This window comes from Marmota marmota, unplaced genomic scaffold (genome assembly GCF_001458135.2).
Source record: "Marmota marmota marmota unplaced genomic scaffold, marMar, whole genome shotgun sequence".
Classification (NCBI taxonomy): Eukaryota; Metazoa; Chordata; class Mammalia; order Rodentia; family Sciuridae; genus Marmota; species Marmota marmota.
The window spans coordinates 16,436,297-16,455,731 of record NW_025999998.1 but is presented as its reverse complement, the minus strand read 5'-3'; the positions used below and the strand labels follow the sequence as shown (position 1 = coordinate 16,455,731).

The 19,435-nt window shown below is 36.1% G+C and overlaps 1 protein-coding gene across 1 annotated transcript in view; it reads right to left on the bottom strand.

Moving 5' to 3' along the window:
* Rorb (RAR related orphan receptor B) overlaps window positions 1-19,435 on the bottom strand; it is a 66,495-nt gene that overhangs the window by 40,499 nt on the left and 6,561 nt on the right. The window contains exons 3-4 of the mRNA XM_048806782.1: window positions 13,004-13,156; window positions 7,111-7,252 (exon numbers count right to left, since the gene is read on the bottom strand). Coding sequence (XP_048662739.1) covers window positions 7,111-7,252; window positions 13,004-13,156 — 295 coding nt within the window. The remainder of the gene's footprint in view (window positions 1-7,110; window positions 7,253-13,003; window positions 13,157-19,435) is intronic.

Genomic DNA, 19,435 nt, shown 5'->3' with positions numbered 1-19,435 from the left:
TTTCCACTACCTCCCAATAGCACTAAGCTGGGGATCAAGCCTTTATCACGTGGGCCTTTGGGGAATATTAAGGATCCAAACTACAGCACTGAGATTGGAAGAAATGAAACAAATTTTTGCATTTTTTGTTGCCATGAAGCTGGAAGGTACATTTGCTTCTTTTTCACTTATACAAAAACCAAAACAAAACAAACAAGAGACTCCTCAATACCCCTAACCCCCCAATACCAAATTATACCTGCTATTAAAATGTCTACAAGACTCATTATTAACTTCCTAGTTAATAAGCATTAGGATTACTGGGTTGTTGGAAAGGACCTTATTATGTTACTATTGGATCTATTGTGTAATTAGTGTGTTGGGTAAGACCAAGGATGTGGGGCAGGGTGACAGACACATTTAAAGTAAACTACATCATTTATCTCCAGATGAATCTAGGGATCAAATGATAAAAATATTGGAACACAGCAATTTTGTGCATCCAATGCCTAGCAAATGAGCCAACAGTGACTACTTTCCTCATTCTACCAGTCCCAACTTTTATTTTGCCTGTTTCTGCCAGCGAAATTCTCAGCCATTTTGAGTAAAAAGGAGAAGAGGCTGTGGTCACCAGTAATACAAAGTGACTCCATTTCAATGTGTTTCTTAACTCGTGGAGCTAAGCCTTCTGAACTGCTGTGGATATTGACATTTTTCCTCACTTTGGCTTTTGTTGATTTCCTTTTTAGCATGTAAACATCCTGTTACCAGCATATTCGGGGCTCAGGACTGCCCATTGTGATCATCAAGCACCTTTCAGCTCACATTAGTGGTGGGAAATATGACAAGTGCAGAGGCTCCCCTCTGATTTTCCGTTTTCTTTTCTTTGGTGACAGTGTTCCTACTACTTGTTAGTGGTGGGAGTTCCAAGAATGTAGAAAGAAGGAAGTGGAGGGTTCAATTCCTGGATTCAGTCCTTAGAGTTGTTGCTCTTCCATGAATAACAAAAGGGTGAAATGTTTGAGAATTCTGTAGCTCAAAGGGCCCACTTAGGAGGTTCCTGCTGTGAGAGAAGTTCCATTCACTTCCCCCAATATTCTACCAAAATTGATTTTCTCCTCCCACTGCAATGGCATAGAGCTACCAACTTTTATTGAGCATGGACTGTTGAGAATGAACACCATATTTCCTAGCTCCCCTCCCTGAGAGGCATGGCTATGTGATTAAGTTCTGATTGACAGGAAGTAAACAGAGGTGGCCCATCTAATTCCAGGTTGAGAAACACATATTTTCCTCCTCGCCTCCTGGACTGTGCATGTGAGGGCTGGGCCCAAAGTCTTCCTATTTCTTCTCAGTCTTACTAAATAGCCCTACATTCTGGCTTTCTGATGGTGCCTAAGTAAGAAAATGAAGTGGTAATTATCCAGTAATTTTTCTGAATGAAGACAAGCAAGATGATTAATTGCCATCAATCTCTCCATCTCAGTGTTGCTTTTATAGGGTCTTGAATCATTTAGATCATTGTGTTTAACTTAGTTTGTGGAGATGCTGCCTTTATTAGATTCTGTTTCTCAGAGACACATTTATTTGCTTACTAATTGCAGTGATATTTCCAGTTTGTCTACGGACAGAATTCTACAATAACTTTTAGGGAAACCTTTCTCTTATATCTTTTTTTTTGTATAAGGAATAACTAAACAATAATAAATATTGATTGAAAAAGAAAATCATGTGTCATGCTTGTTTATTTGCTGTTCTTCTGTCCTTTTGCATTTATTTAATTTCAGAACGCTGTTTGTTGCAGTTAAAGAGGTGAATATAAGCACGGTTTCTATTCCTATGGATTACATTTTTTGTTTTGTCCAAGGGGAGATTTATTTCCTGACTCATTTTAGTAGAATAGTTTTGCATTTATTTATTTAAAATTTATAAGAATTAAAAATTGTCAATGAGAAACTCATCTAATATGGAAGTAGAAAGGTAGTCTCTTTAAAAATTAATTTCCTTTTAATCCTTGCTTTAGATTTCTATATGCTCTATATTTAGATGAAATGTATGGTGAATGGATTGCCTTAATATCGTCAGTTCTTCTCACCTGTTCCCTTCCATGCCCTTCTCCGTGTCTATTTGCAGAGCCCTTTCATTCTGTGCAGGCCTGCTGCCCACCCCTTGACTCCTGGTCACTGACCTGCTCTAGGCTAATGGGAGATTGACAAATGTGAGACAGACAAAGCCTTGAAAAGGGCTTGTGTGAATGGGCCCTCAGCTTGGAAGGACATGCCTGAGCTAATCTGCTGAAGAATGAGATACATGAAGCTGAGGTGGCCTCCTCAGTCATCTCAGGCAAGGCCAGCTATGGTCAGCAGAGTTGCAGACCTGACCTGCAGATGGCACAAGCAGAATTGTACTTTTAACCAGAGTCCTCATCATTAAATTAACAATGTCAAAAAAGTATGCTGTCAAGAGCTGTGCTCGGTTGAACATCTCAAAATGCAGCAGAGAAAGGCTCTTTTCTAAGAGAGATCAACTTCTTAGGCCACCCAGCAACTAAAATATTTAGAAAGAAACAGCTTAAAGCTCCACTTCTTTTCAGGATTATCAGTCTTTATCCTAAATCAAGGACTTCATTGATAACAACTGTAATACTATTCTAGAACAAATTTTCCATTCTTTTCAGAAAAATGATAAGCCAGTGTTTCAGGTTTGTGTTCCTCCCTGCAATAAAATTGTTGACATATTTGGGGAAAAATTACAGTTTATGCCCAAAAATAAACCTACTGAACTCTTCTGACCTATAAATTATCCCTAGTCACTATGTGTAAGTACACGTGGTGTATTCATCGACCTATTTTAACAAAGGCTATATTACTACAATATTTTCAAGTATTGACAGTCTTCTTATCACTACCCATTGATGAGAAGGCACATGTTTTAAGAGTTTGTCCCCTCAGACTTGAATTATTCTGTTAATGACATTCACTTGAGCATAGAGGCATCCTCTTGTTAAACTGCTGACTGTTAAGGAAACTAGCACAATTATGTATGTGTTACAAGTACTTTATAAATACTCAGTAATGATGCTATTTGCTCATGATACCTGTTAATACTCCTTTGTACTTCACACTAGCAAGGAATAATTTTATTCATAAGTATCAGAAATCACTTCATTGGGGCTGGGGATGTGGCTCAAGCGGTAGCGCACTCGCCTGGCATGCGAGCGGCCCGGGTTCGATCCTCAGCACCACATACAAACAAAGATGTTGTGTCCGCTGAAAACTAAAAAAAGAAATCACTTCATTTTTGTTTGTATTACAGGATTCTAAATGGAATGGAAATTTTCAGAATAATGGAAAAATAAAGTCATTTATTCCTTGAAGATTTCTGCTTAATACTTCATGACATAAGACATGAACATTTGGTTTCAAGAAAACTCATTTATACAACGAATATCTATGCCTTTCTATAGTCATTCTGAAAATGATTATATCTTACTATTGTTGGTTCAAGCATTTCTGTGTTTACATATTGCTGCTTACCAATCAAATGGATCTTAATTTAATTCTTTTCAATTTTAGAGATTTGCCCCCCTTTTTTAGTGCTCTAGTCTGATTCAATGCACCTAACTCTATTCAGTTTAAAATCTTCTCTTTTATCTTCTACTTTTTCTCCAGCAGAGCTTCCATAGATGGAGGGTTCTCTGTGCTTCCCAGTGTGGCAGCCATAAGTCACATGCAGCTCTTGAGGACTTGAAATACAGCTAGTGTGACTGAAGAACTGAACGTCAAGTTTCTTTTAATTTTAATTCATGGAAATTTAAATGATTTAAATAGAAACAGTACAGTTCTGGATAGAAGAAGCCTTATCTGTGAAGCCTGAACCTGTACAGGGCAGTTTCTATGTTTTCATAGAGACACGCCTTCTAAGAGGATACATTCTAGATTTTTAAAAATAATAATAATTTTTTTTATCATCTAGATTCTTTGCAAGGTGAGTATTGTGTTTTCTTTTTGAGGGCCGATATTTTTCTACTGATATCAAACATTTTCCTGAGATTCCTTTGTGAAAGGTCACTAAAAGGAAGATGAACAAAGATGGTAGAGAAGGTTCTGTGGGCATAGCATGCTGTCCATTCTACCCCACCCCTGCCACCCGCCCACTTTCACCTCTTTATAGACACAGACACACATGCATGTGTTTAAGTGGATTTGCCTTTTCATTCTTTGTTTAAGGTAAATTTGAACACAGTTGTTATTTCTGAGTTTGATGTCTACTCTCAAATGTGCCATGACTAATAAACTAGTATATGATGGGAATTCAGGAGAGAATGAACATCCAGTGAGTTAAACTGTTATGCTAAGATATCAACTTATAGCCATGTACTTGCAGTGATCAGATAAGAAGGAGACATTCCCCGAGCCAGCATAAGTGACAGAGCAAACACGTATACTGAAATGAAAATGTCACTTTATCTCTGAGGAATGGTAGGGGGTTGTAGAAAGGAGTCAGCTGTGAGGACATTGTACCTTGACTTAGGTATTACTGCTAAGGTACTTTAAAAATATTTGCTTAGTCAGTAAATGGTAGTATAATCAATTAGTGGCAGTAGAAACTCCATCTCTCATTCTGACTAGACATAGCAAACCAACCATAACTTCGGGGCTTTTGAAATCCTTTTTGAAAAATTCAATTTTATTTTGAGACAGGGTTTAGCCTAGTTGCTAAGGCTGGCCTCCAACTTTCAATCCTTGTCCACAGTCTCCAGAGTAGCTAGAATCACAGGTGTGTGCCATTATGCATGGCTTTCTTTGGAAATTCCTTAAAAGTACATACTGGGCATTACTTATCAACAACAGAGAAAACCTAGCCAGCCTCCTGATATTGGTATTCTTTGTTTGTGTAAGGAACTCTTTAAAATTAATTCTGACCAACTTCCTCTATATGACATAGTAAGGAAGCTTTATTCATCCTTAGAATCTCTCTCTCTCTCTCTCTCCTCTCTCTCTCATCTTCTTGAGCCCCTTCCTCTTTGCATTCCCAACCACCACTCCCACCACTTGAATATTTATCTTTATGAGTGGTTTGACATAAGACATACTTAGGAGGCATTTTAAAGATGATCCTGTATGTCTGTGGGCAGAGGATTAAGTGGATCATGTCCTTACTCCCCAGTATCCTTAGACTCTATATTGCTTTTACTTGCCTAGAGGTATATGTGCTGCAGTGAGATTTTTCTCCTTGAGAACAGACTGAGGCTACATCCATTAAATGACCCTCACCCTGCCAGGACCTGTCTTTTAGGTCATGGGATTCAGTCAATCTCCTAGACTTTGAGCTGATTTACTGAGAATGCTGACTCTTCCTGGAAAATATACCCATCTCTTGTTCATGATTCTGTTCTCCAGATTCACAAGACTCATGCTTTTAGAAGACAGACTTCCTTGATTGTAGGAAGAAATACAACATATGAATACACCCAGTGGCTTATCTCTTTGCACAATTATTAATGGGTGTTTCAGAAGATATCGATTAATATCCTGCCTCCATATGGGAGAAATGAAGTACAAATTCATCAACTCAAATTCCCGTAGACTTTTCACTAAATAAATCCTGAATACCATTTAACCCCTCTCTATTCACTTAATTTGCCTTCATTTTATAGAAATATATAGTACTATAAATTTACCCTAGGAGTAAATTTATGTGCTTAGTGAGCCCAGAAAAATAAATAACAAAAAATTAGTTAATAGGAAAAATTTGATTTCTGCAACTTTAGAAGGAACTTAGAAATTAAAGGGCTAAAGATCAGATTCTTTTAATATATTTTTTGGATAAATTTGTCTTACAGGTATATTTTTGTGCATCACAAGTTTAGATTCATTGGGAATTAGAAAAAAAGGTAAAAACAACAACAACAACAAAAACAAATCTAATAACTGATTAAACCTGAATGTACTCAGTGATAGTGAATACCAACTGACTATGTTTTTTAAAACTTGGACATTTCTTACTTTTTAAATCCATCTGCTGAGAATTTGAACTTGACTAGAGAGAATGTGACCATAGGCACAGAATCTAGAGTGATTCACATCAAGAAAATAAGTGTCAGAAGTAATGGCTATGTCTCAAACTACAGGTAGTCTGAGAAGAAAGTGCTGTGAGTAGGTCATTTAGCAAACATTTACATGCTTGATTTAATTTTAATTTTTTCCCCAAGGCTGAGAATCAAACCCAGGGCCCTGCCCCTGCTAGGCAAGTGCTCTCCCACCAAGCCACATCCCAGCCCAAGGTGTTTGCTTTGAATCACTCCTTCAGGATACAGTGGACACAGGACAGGAATGGCCTCAGGGCTCAGGGACACTTATAATCTGCTACAGGAAAGCTGTGGCCAATCTCAGCAGGGAAAAAAAATGAATGCATGTGAGTGCCCAAAATATAAGAAAAACTAGGTGAAATTCTTTGTTCATCTTTTTTTATTTGTTCTCTTTCATTAACCTAAGAAATTCGTTCCTAGGAGCCAGGCCACCCAGTTTGGTTGGAGCGCACACTTGCGTCATACTCCTCCAAGTGGGACGCCACCTACACAGCCCTTGTAAGACTTGGACTTCTGCTGTAGCCTCTGCAATCTTCATCATGGCTCAGAATAGTCCAGATGCTCATTTGGGTATCCAAGCTTCTGAACTTCTCAGAGAAGCATATTTTGCTCCTTAGAATCTACCTGTACACTAAGAAACTTGTGTGCCAGGCAGACCTCCCCAGTGAACCAATGGCTTCTGTTTACCAGGGACTTTCTGGTCTTAGTTCTGAAAGTCTCACATGCCAGGAGACCCCTCTTTACAAGTAAACCTGGATGGATGGTCACTTTCCATCTATGCTTATGTTGCTTTCACTTAACCTAAATAACACAGGCTGATGGATGAGCTACAGTAAAACCTCCCCCTTCTTCTCATTTCTTGAGGCAATAGTATATTTTATATGTTCTTACTTTACTTCTTAATTCACTTCCAGAACTAGGGTTTTCTTTTCTTCTTATTCCCAATTTCCACATTTAAATCCTTCCAGTGGCTCACATAGCCTCTAAAGAGGCATTCCTTTGAAGACCCCAAAGTAAGAAATAGGAAGGTGTCACCATACCATCTCTCGACATTCCTAGGGCAAGACACTTCTGCAGTCGGCAGTGTTGGCAACGGTTTCTGTTGGTTCTGTCAATTAAACAGTTTCTCTGCCTTGGGCAGGAGTAAGAGGCATTGTTCTGCTGGCTCCTCCTGAAGAATCCCTAGAGGGAAAAACAAAAGGGGAGGGAAGCAGGTTTAGAAAGAAGGGAAACATTAACTTATACACTTGCTACAGTTTCTACACTGAACATAACTGAGCGTATTTTTTAAAAAATTATTTAGGTACTTCTCCTTGGATAGCTTACAGATGTTCTATGCAGAAAATATGTGCTATCTGCAGAGAGAAGAAGGCATCATTCATTCCTTCATTCACATAATGAATGTGTACTAAAGATATTTATGAATTGTGCTGTCCTCTGCAAAGGCAACAGAGTGTCTGCCCCCAAAGAGCACTGGGGACCAATTTATACCAGCAATATATGAGTATACCTTTCCCCCCCACATCCTCACCAACACTTATTGTTGTTTGTATTCTTGATATCTGCCATACTGACTGGAGTGAGATGAAATCTTAGAGTAGTTTTGATTTGCATTTCTCTAGTTACTAGAGATATTGAACATTTTTTTCATATATTTGTTGATTTATTGTATATCTTCTTCTGAGAAGTGTCTCTTCAGCTCCTGAGCCCATTTATTGATTAGGTTGTGTGTTTTTTTTGTGTTAAGTTTTTTGAGTTTCTTTATATATCCTGGGGATTAGTGCTCTATCTGACGTGCATGTGGCAAAAATTTGCTCCCAAAATGTAGGCTTTCTCTTCACCTCATTGTTTTTTTCTTTTGCTGAGAAGAAGCTTTTTAGTTTGAATCTATCCTATTTATTGATTCTTGATTTGAAACCAGTATGGAGATTTCTTAGAAAACTTGGAATGGAACCACTGTTTGACCCAGCTATCTACTCCTCGGTCTATACCTAAAGGACTTAAAATCAGCATATTATATAGTACAGAGTCACCTCAATGTTTATAGCAGCACAATTCACAATAGCTAAACTGTGGAACCAATCTAGATGTCCTTCAATAGATGAATGGATAAAGAAATATATATATATATATACACACACACACACACACACACACACACACTGGAATATTACTTAGCATTAAAAGAGAATAAAATCATGGCATTTGCAAGTAAATGGATTGAGTTGGAGAAGATCATGCTAAGTGAAAGAAGCCAATCCCCCAAAACCAAAGGCCAAATGTTTTCTCTGATAAGTGGATGCTCACCCATAATGGGGGGGGGGCAGAATGCGGAGAATGGAGGAACTTTTATTGGGCCAAGGGGAGAGAGAGAAGGGGAGGGGACAAGAGGGTAGGAAAGATGGTAGAATGAGACAAACATCATCATCCTAGGTACATGTATGACTGCACATGTGGTGTGACTCTATATCATGTACAACCAGAGAAATGAAAAGTTGTGCTCCATTTGTGTACAATAAATTGAAAAGCTTTCTACTGTCATGTATAACTGATTAGAACTAATAAAAATAAATTATTTAAAAAAGAGCAATGAGGGAAAATAACAAAGAAGTGTGTTGTTGCTAAACCAAATATGATGATACTTGATGGGGACAAGGACTGAGCTTGTACTAAACTCAGTGGTGGTGAGAAACTTAGAGTGCTGGTGGCAGCTTCATCACTGAGGAATGTGTGCTCAGTATGCGGTGCTGTTTTCCTAGTTTCTAAGATGCATTTGGCTTCATTGGGGAAAAAAATTAATGTGGTCAGAACATATGTGGAAAGTTGTTTTTTAAGCCAGTGATATATTGCCTATAATAAAACACATCTTGAGTAAAGGAAAATAAACAATAAATAAAAACTGAACAAATGATTTCTGCTTAGCCTTAAGTTATAGCATATAAGGGTCTTCATAGAAGTATGCTTGGGTCCTTCTGGTACAAAATGAAATGTCATGGACCATATACTATCCCTCTAAATAAATCTGCAGCTGAGTTTATTATTATTTTTCAGTTCTCTGCCTACCACTCTCCCTTAGTATCTTACAGAAAACCTTACTGAGAAATGCTGGAGAAGATGTGGAGAAAAAGGAACACTGTTGGTGGGACTATAAATTAGTACAACTGCTATGGAAATCATATGGAGGCTTCTCGAAAGACTAAGCATGGAATCTTATCACCTAGCTATACCACTTTCCGGTATTTACCTTGAAGAATTAAAGGCATCTTACTATAGTGATACATGCACACCTACATTTATAGCAGCACAATTCACAAAGTCAAAGTCATTTTGACAGAATAGCCAAATTATGGAACCACCCTAGGTATCCATTGATGGAAGAATGGATAAAGAAAATGTGGTATATATACACAATGGAGTTTTATTCAGCCATAAAGAAAAAAAATTATGTCATTTGCCCAAAAATGGATAAAACTAGAGAACAACATATTAAGTGAAATAAGTCAAATTCAGAAGGTTAAGGGTCCTATGTTTTCTGTCTTATGCGGAAGCTAGAGAGGAAAAAGTTAAAGAAGGGTCAGGGTGGATTTCCTAAAAATCAGAGGAAGATCAGTAGAGGAAAGGGTCCAAAGAGTAGGAGGTGGGGAAGGAGGGGAGAGGTGCTGGGGAGTGATATTGGACAAATTATATTGTTATCTTGGGTGCATTTATGAATATGTAACCAGAAATACCAACAGTATGTACAACTACAATGCACCATTAAAAATGTGGAAAAAGTAAATAAAAATAAAAAAGGAAACCTTATGAAAGAAGACAATCATTTCTCCAGAGATATGAAATGTTGTTTATCCATCCACTCCCCTACATAATCAGTTTCCCTTATCATTTTTGAATTGCCTACAGCAAAATAGCAAATGTGCAATTGCCACGAGCAAAAGGATGATCTAAAATAGATGTACCAAGAGAAATTTTAGGAAATGATAACAGCATCATGTTTTGGGGGGAGGAGTACTTAAAAAGCCCAGGAATGAAATAAGCTTAATGCCTATCTTGCTGAGAAGCTTGAAAAAGTTCCTCTGACTTCTGTCAAATACTTTCTGTGTTCCACAGGAGGAGAAGCAGGGCTGGAACTAGGTGAAGCTAGTGTGGCAGTCACCTTGGTTATGAAAGTTATGGTTCACCAAAAACATTTGGTAGTTATTAAAATAATATTTTAATTCAATGTATGAAAATAAATATCAATGCAGAAAATTACCAATAATTTAAAGAAAGACAGGATTGATCTTACCAATTTTCCTTTTGCCTTGGATTCCAGTGTGGCCCAGTTTGGCAATGTCAAGAAAACTTGGCCAAACTGCAGGAACCTCAGGAATGGACATGTGTCCAAGGATCTCTCAGAGAAATAGTCTCAGTTGGTTGTGAGGTTTAAGCTCAAAGTCATTCAACAAAAACTAGTTTCATCTCCATATCTCCATGTGCATTATTTATCTACTGGACGAGTGACAGCAGAATGAAATTGTCCAGTTCGATTGAATTTATAGAACCCCTTAAAACAGAGATCATGATAAATCCCAGGGACTGAAAGGATGTACTTCATATACCATGAGCCTGTCAGACAGTATAACCTCAGCACATGAGACCTGATTAAAGATGACTTGAAATTTACATTTTTAAGAAAGAATTTCCAGTTTTTAATCTTTGGGTACTATAGTGCTACTGAGCAAAAGAGTCCAAAGAAAAGATTTTCCTTAAGTTACAAGCCTTAATTTAAGGCCAATTTGACATTAATTATGAGGTATTTATTGCTTATCTGTTGCTTATTTTTGCAAATGAGGTTTATGACATGAGACAGAGATTCTGTTTCAAATTTTATTGAATGAATAGGAATTGAGTAGGTGTGTGAGCTGAACTGATATTATTTTTAAATAAGTTGTTTATGTTTACTCAAAAACAGCATCATAAAAATTCAGAGGTTAATTCTGAGTATGATGATATTGACATCTAATCCTAAATGAGATTTTTTGAGTTTTCTATTTGGAGAAAAATGTAGTATATTTAAAAATGTGGATTTTCCATGAAAAAATTTTCCATAAAAATAGTGTGGTGTTCAGTCATTTTTAACTAAAACATCAGAGTATACTTCATAGTAACTGCATAATTTCCTTGATTGTGGATTCTTCTTCTAAATAGAAAAGATGACAGAAGCTTAAACACTTGTTCCTGGCTGTTGACCTGTTGGATTATATTTGTCTAGTAATTAAAGCTTTTAGAAGTTACTATTTAAAATGTTTTTCTCCTTAACATAAATATATCTCCATATTTTGAAAATAGAAAATTTCCAAAAAAGGCTTATCCAATGAAACACTGAATATTTTCATTTTGACTTTGATTTAAAAAAATTTTTTTAGTGGATATTATGTAAACTAGACTGCAGCTCTTAAAATTGCAGAACAAGTCAACAGACTGGTAGAAATGCCTTCAGTGGAGAGGGTTCTTCTGTTTTCAAAATTACTAGTGTTTATGAAGAAAAGTTTGCCTTCCTGCCCAGAGAAAGTAATAACTTAAGGAGGGTAAAAAAAATGCCACCTTATAATTTTTCTACATTGTTTCTTCTTAATGAGTTGAAAAAATTGCATTAACGTGGATAACATGCAATTCTTAATTATAGCTCTGTAGAGGAACAGAATGCAAGGGACATCTCATGATGTTCACATATGGATTATCACTAATCATCTCTAAAGCAGATCAGTATGTTAATCTCCCTCTCTCTTCCATTCTCATTTGTTCCTCTTTTCTTTGCTTCTCTCTGTTTTCAATGGCAGGAATCATCCTTTTTGAGACTCTTAATTAAGACACTGTCAGTTTTTCACACAGCATCAGTATTTGATTGCTACTGTATGTTTTACCTTGTTTACTTTTGAAAGTCTCTTAAGATTGAATCTATGACTGTATTACATCTTATTCAGTTCACTGACCTTAAATTAAGGTTTCATTTGCTCACATCTTTGATCAAAAACATAATTGCTCTTGTCAATAAGCCAGCACATCGCCATTTACCCCAAAATTGTAGGTGGGTTTTATTGGTTCTTGTTACATGTGACCCTTTAAAATCACTTGTGAACTTTTTGCTTTCTCCTTGCTATTTAGTCTCTCACTCTTTCCTTCTAAGGATTGATTTGAAAAAGTTACTGTTGATTTTCAAATTTCTCTTGCTTCAAATTAAGCCATGGTTGACTGTTCTCCCAGCTTTTTGTGTTAGAAGGAATTTCCTCTCTGGTATGTACTTGCTGTTGAGAAGGGTTGGTGAAATCTGTCCTGGGAAGGAATACTGAACTAACTGAAAAAAACTAGTGTTATGGTCAGCTTTTTACTCTCTGAATCAATGATACTAATCAAGGATATGATATTGTTTATCCAACAGGAAGGACCTCACTGAACAATGTGGAAGTTGGGGGAGGTGACTTTTAATTTACTTGGGGATTATTTGGTTACTTCCAACATCCCATGCTTCTAGGTTTCTTTTCTTTTCTGGAAGGTAAAGGATGGCCATATGTATATTGTGGCTGTTACCTCAATGTTGTCTTTCTTAAGCAGTTAGATAAATACATACCATTAGCTTACACTCTTTATTTTATCCTTTAGTTTTAACATATACTAATAAGTGCTCTGGAGTTCACTGGGGACAAGACTGCTAAAACACTAAGACTCTGTATTTATCTCTGTAAATGTGACTAATTCAAGCCTTCAAATAAGAATGCATTTCTAAGGATCTGCTGACCAGATAGGCAAAAACAAGAAAAAGGCGAAAGAACAGAAAATCAATCCACCCACCCCCAAGCCAGTCAGAGGAGACAGGAGTGTCCATCAGCACCCTTCTTTAAGTAGGGTGCACAGGGGCCTGAAGCATGCACCAAATAAAGTAGGGACCATTCCTACCTTGCAGCCTTCACACGTGATGACTCCGTAGTGGATCCCAGAGGATTTATCGCCACAAATTTTGCATGGTATCACTTCAATTTGTGCTGAAAGGGGAAAACAGTTTGAGTTTACACAGTTTCTTTCTTTCGGTCTTCTTATCTCTTTCTCCTCCTATCCCAGCCATAATGTTTGTGTTTGAGGATCCCAGGGTGGGAGTGGTAGCGTGCAGGTCACCCACTGCAATTTGAAAGTCTTCATAGTCTTTCTCTATGTGTTACAGCATCTGTTTGCCACTGCTTGCTTTTCTTATTTTATTTTTTAAATTTATATATAACAACGGAATGCATGACAACTCTTATTACATATATAGAGCTCAAGTTTTCATATCTCTGGTTGTATACATATAGTATACTCACACCAATTCGTGTCCTCATACATGTACTTTGGATAACTAAACAACCTAAATAAATAAATAACCAGAGATCAGAAGTTTTCTAAAGTCTTGTTTTCACTGTTGTCTCCTTTTAAAACTTGACCTTAAAATAGAGTAAAACAAAAATCTCTTGAATCCATGACTTTAGACTTCTTATTTTCCTCTTGAAACTGAGAGCAGCTTTCACATGGCTCTATCTCAATAATATTTTAAAGAGGTAAAGAAAGTAAAACTAGGGTGTGGATATGTGGCTTTATCCATTATGTGGCTGGATGTTCACTCTGGAAAATACCAATAAGAAATCAGATCATTTAGTGATCATGTTCTATCTATCCACTAGGATACTGAAGGCTGATGACAGAGGAAAAAATAAAGTAACAATTGTAGTAATGCAATTAGTGAAACAATGTGAATATGTGGAGAAATCAGAAAATGTCAATTACTTGATGTTAAGAATGAATTTAATAGGAATTGAAATAGTTTCATTGGAAATTATGTGGAATTTGGTCAGGCTAAAGGGAAAGGCAAAGAGCATTCAATAAAAAAGATTGGAGGTCTGGGGTGATTGTGTCTCAAAAATCATAGCATTTGGCTATAATGGAAATGTGGGAAATGTGGTTGCATTGAGGGGTGATGCCAGATTTTGGAGTTCCTGGGGTTGGGTAGAGTTTTTACCTAATCCCACTTGCCATAAGGAACAAAGAAGGGAACTAGATGGATAAATAATGAAAGTGGTAATTTAAGCACTCAGAAAGGTGAATGTGGAAGGCTAACCAGACAAAATAAAGGTCATTCCGAAAGTGGGTGTGGAGCTGAAGCATAGGTCACATCAGTGGCAGAACAAATGGAGAGGAAGAAGCAAGAACAAAGATGGTTTAAGGGAAGATGTCAGATTATATGATGACAGAAAGGACATAAATTGATCAAGAATCACAGGTGACTTCCAGCTTCCTGGGTTTGACAAAAATGGGGTGTTTGTGGGATTTGATGGAGCGTGGGATTTCCATTTTGCATGTGTGCAATTTGGTGTGATGTTTTGCAGGCAAGTCTGTGGGAAGTGTATGTGTGTATGGACATGTATACATATATATATGTACATATATGTGTGTATGTATGTGTGTATATATATGCATATATATACATTTTCTCTTAGAAAAATGATTTTAAGTCATGTTTATAGAGATTATCTAGAATATAGTAATTCCTCTGTCTCTGATAGTATTCTAAGAGTTGTTACAATTACGCACACTAAGAAGTTCTGCTATTTCCTATCCCAATTTAAAATAATTATGTAAAATATACTTCAAAATTCTTTGTACATAAATCTGCTGCTTGGATACATTCTATAGTTCTTCATTCTTAAATACACAAAACAAATAAATGCAAGACATAACCCTCTTTTTTATTGTTTTACTTTAAAAAATACTTAGCTTTAGAGTAGCACATTAAGGTTTTCAAAATTGAATATATTACATAAACTTTAAATCATTTTAGAAAGCAAAAAAATTTCAATGCTATAAGAAAAAACTGAGGATCCAGGTTGTCAATGATATTTTGCAGTTGAGGTGAGAAGTGATAACCCCAATTAGGCACATTTCCTAATGCTTTGGTTAGTAACCCATTCTATGCCTTTTACAAACCAAAGTAAGAACACAATTTTGAATTCTTATATTAGTGCAGAGCAACAGATAAAAAAGCTAATGATAAAAACATCAGAGGAGACAATTTCCTAAAGTACTTATTAGACTCAGTATTTCTGTTTGCTCCTGCTTCTTTTAGTTTTCCTAGAATTTGTTTTCAAGATTTTGTGATGGGGGAAAGATAGGAGATTTGATATCATTCTGTTCTGTTCTCCAGAATTTCAGTCCTTAATCTATTAATGATTGAGGTCATTGCCAAGATAAAATCTATGATCTTATGTTTTCTGGTTTATAAATATAAGCCTTAACTACTACTTCATAGATATTTGAGGATTGAATGAATATTTTATGTGGAAGTGCCTTGTAAATAGTAAAGAGCTATAAAACAACTTAATCATCATCATCATCTTCACCATCATCATCATCATCAACTGGTTTTTCCAATGCTTTTGGACAAGAAATTATTCTTTATTAATAATTTTTATTAATAATAAATTCTTTATTTGACCTTAAATTATTTATTTATTAAAGATCTTGTCATTTTAAAGTAATCTAATGAATGATACTATAAGTTATTTGTATTATGGATTTCTTAAAATGATAGCCTTTTAAACAATGGATTATTTAAAATGATTACAAAATTGACTTAAAAAAAAATCCCAGGTATCCATTGTACAGTTTTTAGCTTATATGATATTAAGTCACAGACTCCCTTTGCATAGATTACTCCCCAGGGAGTAGCATACACGTGGGGAGAATCTGCTTCAATAAGTTCTTAATTATAAAATGATATAACTTTAAAGGAAATGAAAATAGAGGTAATTTGCCCCCTGGGGTGTGAGAAGATGTTTTTGAAAGGCACAGAGGTTATCTTATACAATTTCGGAAATATAAATGAGATAAGGAACATTCAGTGGAGTATCTGCATATTTATACATATTTATAATCCTGGCTCAACATGTAATCCTGAAGAGCTATAAACACTTCAACAGCATTTTTAAAGAGAAAGAAGTCACATAAAAGCGTATATATGTTGCTAGTGTGGGAAAGGGATATCGGTTAGAAAATCTTATGACTGTTTTTATTCATTATGGCAGAATAAATCATCTGAGGTTTATTAGAGGTAAGTACAAATTTAAATCATGTAAAGTCACAGTCCTTATCCTGTTCTCCCATTAAAACAAATTAAGATGCTTCTGGCCACACCTTTATGGTTCATACTATATGTTTTATAAAGCAGATTTATAAGACAGTGTATTTCAGACACTAATTGGGACAACAGATCCCAATATTGCTCCAACATCTGCCCTTTCTAAATGTCTTGCCATACAGTCATTTAGAATTATCTTGCAGTGTATATAGCCCTGGTAAGATGTTACATATCATGGCTCTGGCTCCGAACTGAACATCCTGGGAAGATCTGATGGCTTGGACCTCCAGCTGTGAGAAGGAGGGTGATGAAGGGAACTGAGGAGGGAGTTTGTCCTTTGTATTTTTCTTGACTCATGGATTTATTCTACAATAGTATTCCTGGAGATCAAAACTTGGCAGAGCTGAAATACCCTGAGAGGCGGTTTAAATTTGATCATTTTTTTCATTTCTTAACAGATTTCTCTTTCTTATAGTTTTCCATTGATAATCCTTTGTGTAGGCAATAGTTAAAAACTATTAACTAAATGTTTTTATTTCTGAAAGCAATGACATGTAGGTTTTTTGTTTTTGAAATAATATTTTTGCAGCATTGGTGTCATGAAATATTTGAAATAAATTGATGCTGTATATACTATTAAAATAATTTATAAAGTACAGTAAATATCCCATGATTTGGTTAGGCATAGCCTATTCAATAATATTGAAATAAAATTTTCTCCCTCTTTGGAAATGGCAATTCTTTCCCCCGAGTATTCTTTGCTTAGAGTCTCTGGTCACAACTTCACATGAAGTCACCAAGTCTCAATTCTTTCTGTTTATCAAAAGGGTTAGTTCTGCTTCCTTCAAACCTCCACTGGTGATGGCATGTGTTAAGGTTAGATAAAGTAATCCAGGCTAATGAGTTAACTAGAAAATGCACCACTTTGATGCAGTAAATACTTGAACTCGTAAAATCATTCACTGGGGATGGCAGTGACATTGACCTTTCAGGTACTTTCTGGTTGGACGAAATATTTTACTGCACGTGCTCTTGTGGCTTTCCATGCTTAACGTTCCAACTTTTACAAATTAACCCATCTATCTTTATATTCTGGCCTTCTCAGTTGGGACAGGGATAAGGTCATATTTCTTTTTTTTGTTCCCAATGTTGTCTAGAGGAGACTTTTTAAATTCCTTTCTTTCTAAAATTCTTTTTCTTTCCTTTAGTGCAAACAAGAGATTTGACATCCTTTTATAAAAGAGGCTTTAAGTAATACTGATTTTCCACATTTGGGGTGAAAAGAAGAAATCTGAGTCTTGAGATTTGGGAGGAGTATATATTTTGGAAAAAGCCCCCATGTGATTCTGATATGATAGGACTCCCATTGAGAATTAAATGAATAAAGTTATTAGCTAGTAATTTTCTCTACCAAGTAAACCACCTGTAATGGTAAGAAAACCTGGGTGGGGGGACAGGCCGGATCTGAGAAAACTCAGAAATGGTGAGTAACTTGGATTCCTGACTTTTGGTTTGGGGCTTTACTCACACCATTTTTTGTTTTCTGCTTTTTGTGTATTACTTATTTTTGCCTAAGGGAAATAGAAAGCACCTACCAGCCTATGAGTCCTCCACCGGACACTGTGATTCTGGATACTATGCAAGATATGTTCCTGGACATTGGGTTTGCCTGTTTCTGTTTCCTATAATTTTGTAGTTATGCTAAAAGTGGACAGAGCAATTAAATCTCTTAATGTCTGAGTGAAGCAAAACTTACACATATAAAAATTTCCAATAAAGATGACTATTTTGGTTAAAAATCCTTTTGCAGATGGTCTCAGTAGCCCAAGTTGTAGCTCAACTACCATCTGTGACAAATCCAAGTTAAAGATTTCTGTTTATACTCTTTCCCTTTTTCACTGGCAGACTGATATGTACCTACCCTTTGTAGGTACAAAATTTTCTGATGTCACTTAACAAAAGCCCAAGGACTGTGTTGAAGCAAGTATTCCAGGATGCAGTAGAACTGTGATTGTGATTCATCCAACAAAAGCCAGCAGGATTGGATGGGATGGGATGGAAGTGTGGAGAACTTCCCAGGGGACAAAAGGAAGAGTCCTGAGCTATGAGTACTGTATCATGCTTGATTCATGCTTGATGGGGATTCTAAAAGATTCCCGACATTGGGTCAAGATGCTGTCCTTGTTTATCTCATCAGAATAGAACGTATCTTAATGCTATCTTCTTGCCTAAATGCCCAATACTGTATATAAAATTTGGTGGTTTTTTTTTTTTTTTGGTACTGGGAATTGAAAATGGGGCATTTTATCTCTGAGCTACATCCCCAGCCATTTTTTTATGGCTTACAATCCTCCTGCCTCAGTTTCCTGAGTTACTGGAATTCCAGGCGTGTGCCACCATGCCCAGCAGTGTGCTTTGATTTCTACTATAACACTCTGACATCTATCGACATCTGTGTTCTCCATATCTTCTTAAACATTTCTCTGCAATACATTGGGTGTTGTATTCTGTTTCATTCAGTGGATAAATAGCTTCTAAATGACCTAGCAATGCATTTAGCTTTCTGTTATTATAATTCCCTACACTGTATGTTAATGGAAGCCAGATTAAAAAAATATTACTACCATGTGATAAGGGAAAAATTGATTTTTCCCAAAGGCATAATTTTTAGGGTGATCACAATGGGGACTGATTTATATTTTATATATGAGTATTTATCCTGAAGAGTTGCCTGCCTGCTCTGACTCTGCAGAGGACTGAAACAATAGAAAATGAATAAATAGTAATGGTAGCAATTAGTATAGTCGTTTAAAGCCATTTCAATAGCACCCCTATCTACAGTTCTGCTTTTCATGGTTACGGTTATCCAAGGTCAACCATGATCTGAAAACACTAAATAAAAATCTCAGAAATAAATAATTCAGAAATTTTAAATCCCATGACACTGTATAGCACAATAAAATATGGCACTGTTCCACTTCATTTTTCCCAGAACATGAATGATAGCTTTGTCCAGTGTATATACTACCTGCCTGTTAGTCATTTAGTTGCCATCTCAGTTATCATATCTGTCTGTCATAGTTTCAATATATTGCTATAATTGTTTTATTTTACTACTAGTTGTTGAGCTCTTACTGTGCTTCATTTATAAATTAAACTTTATTACAGGTTTTTATTGGGAAAACAATATATATACATATGTATATATATATATTATATATAGGGTA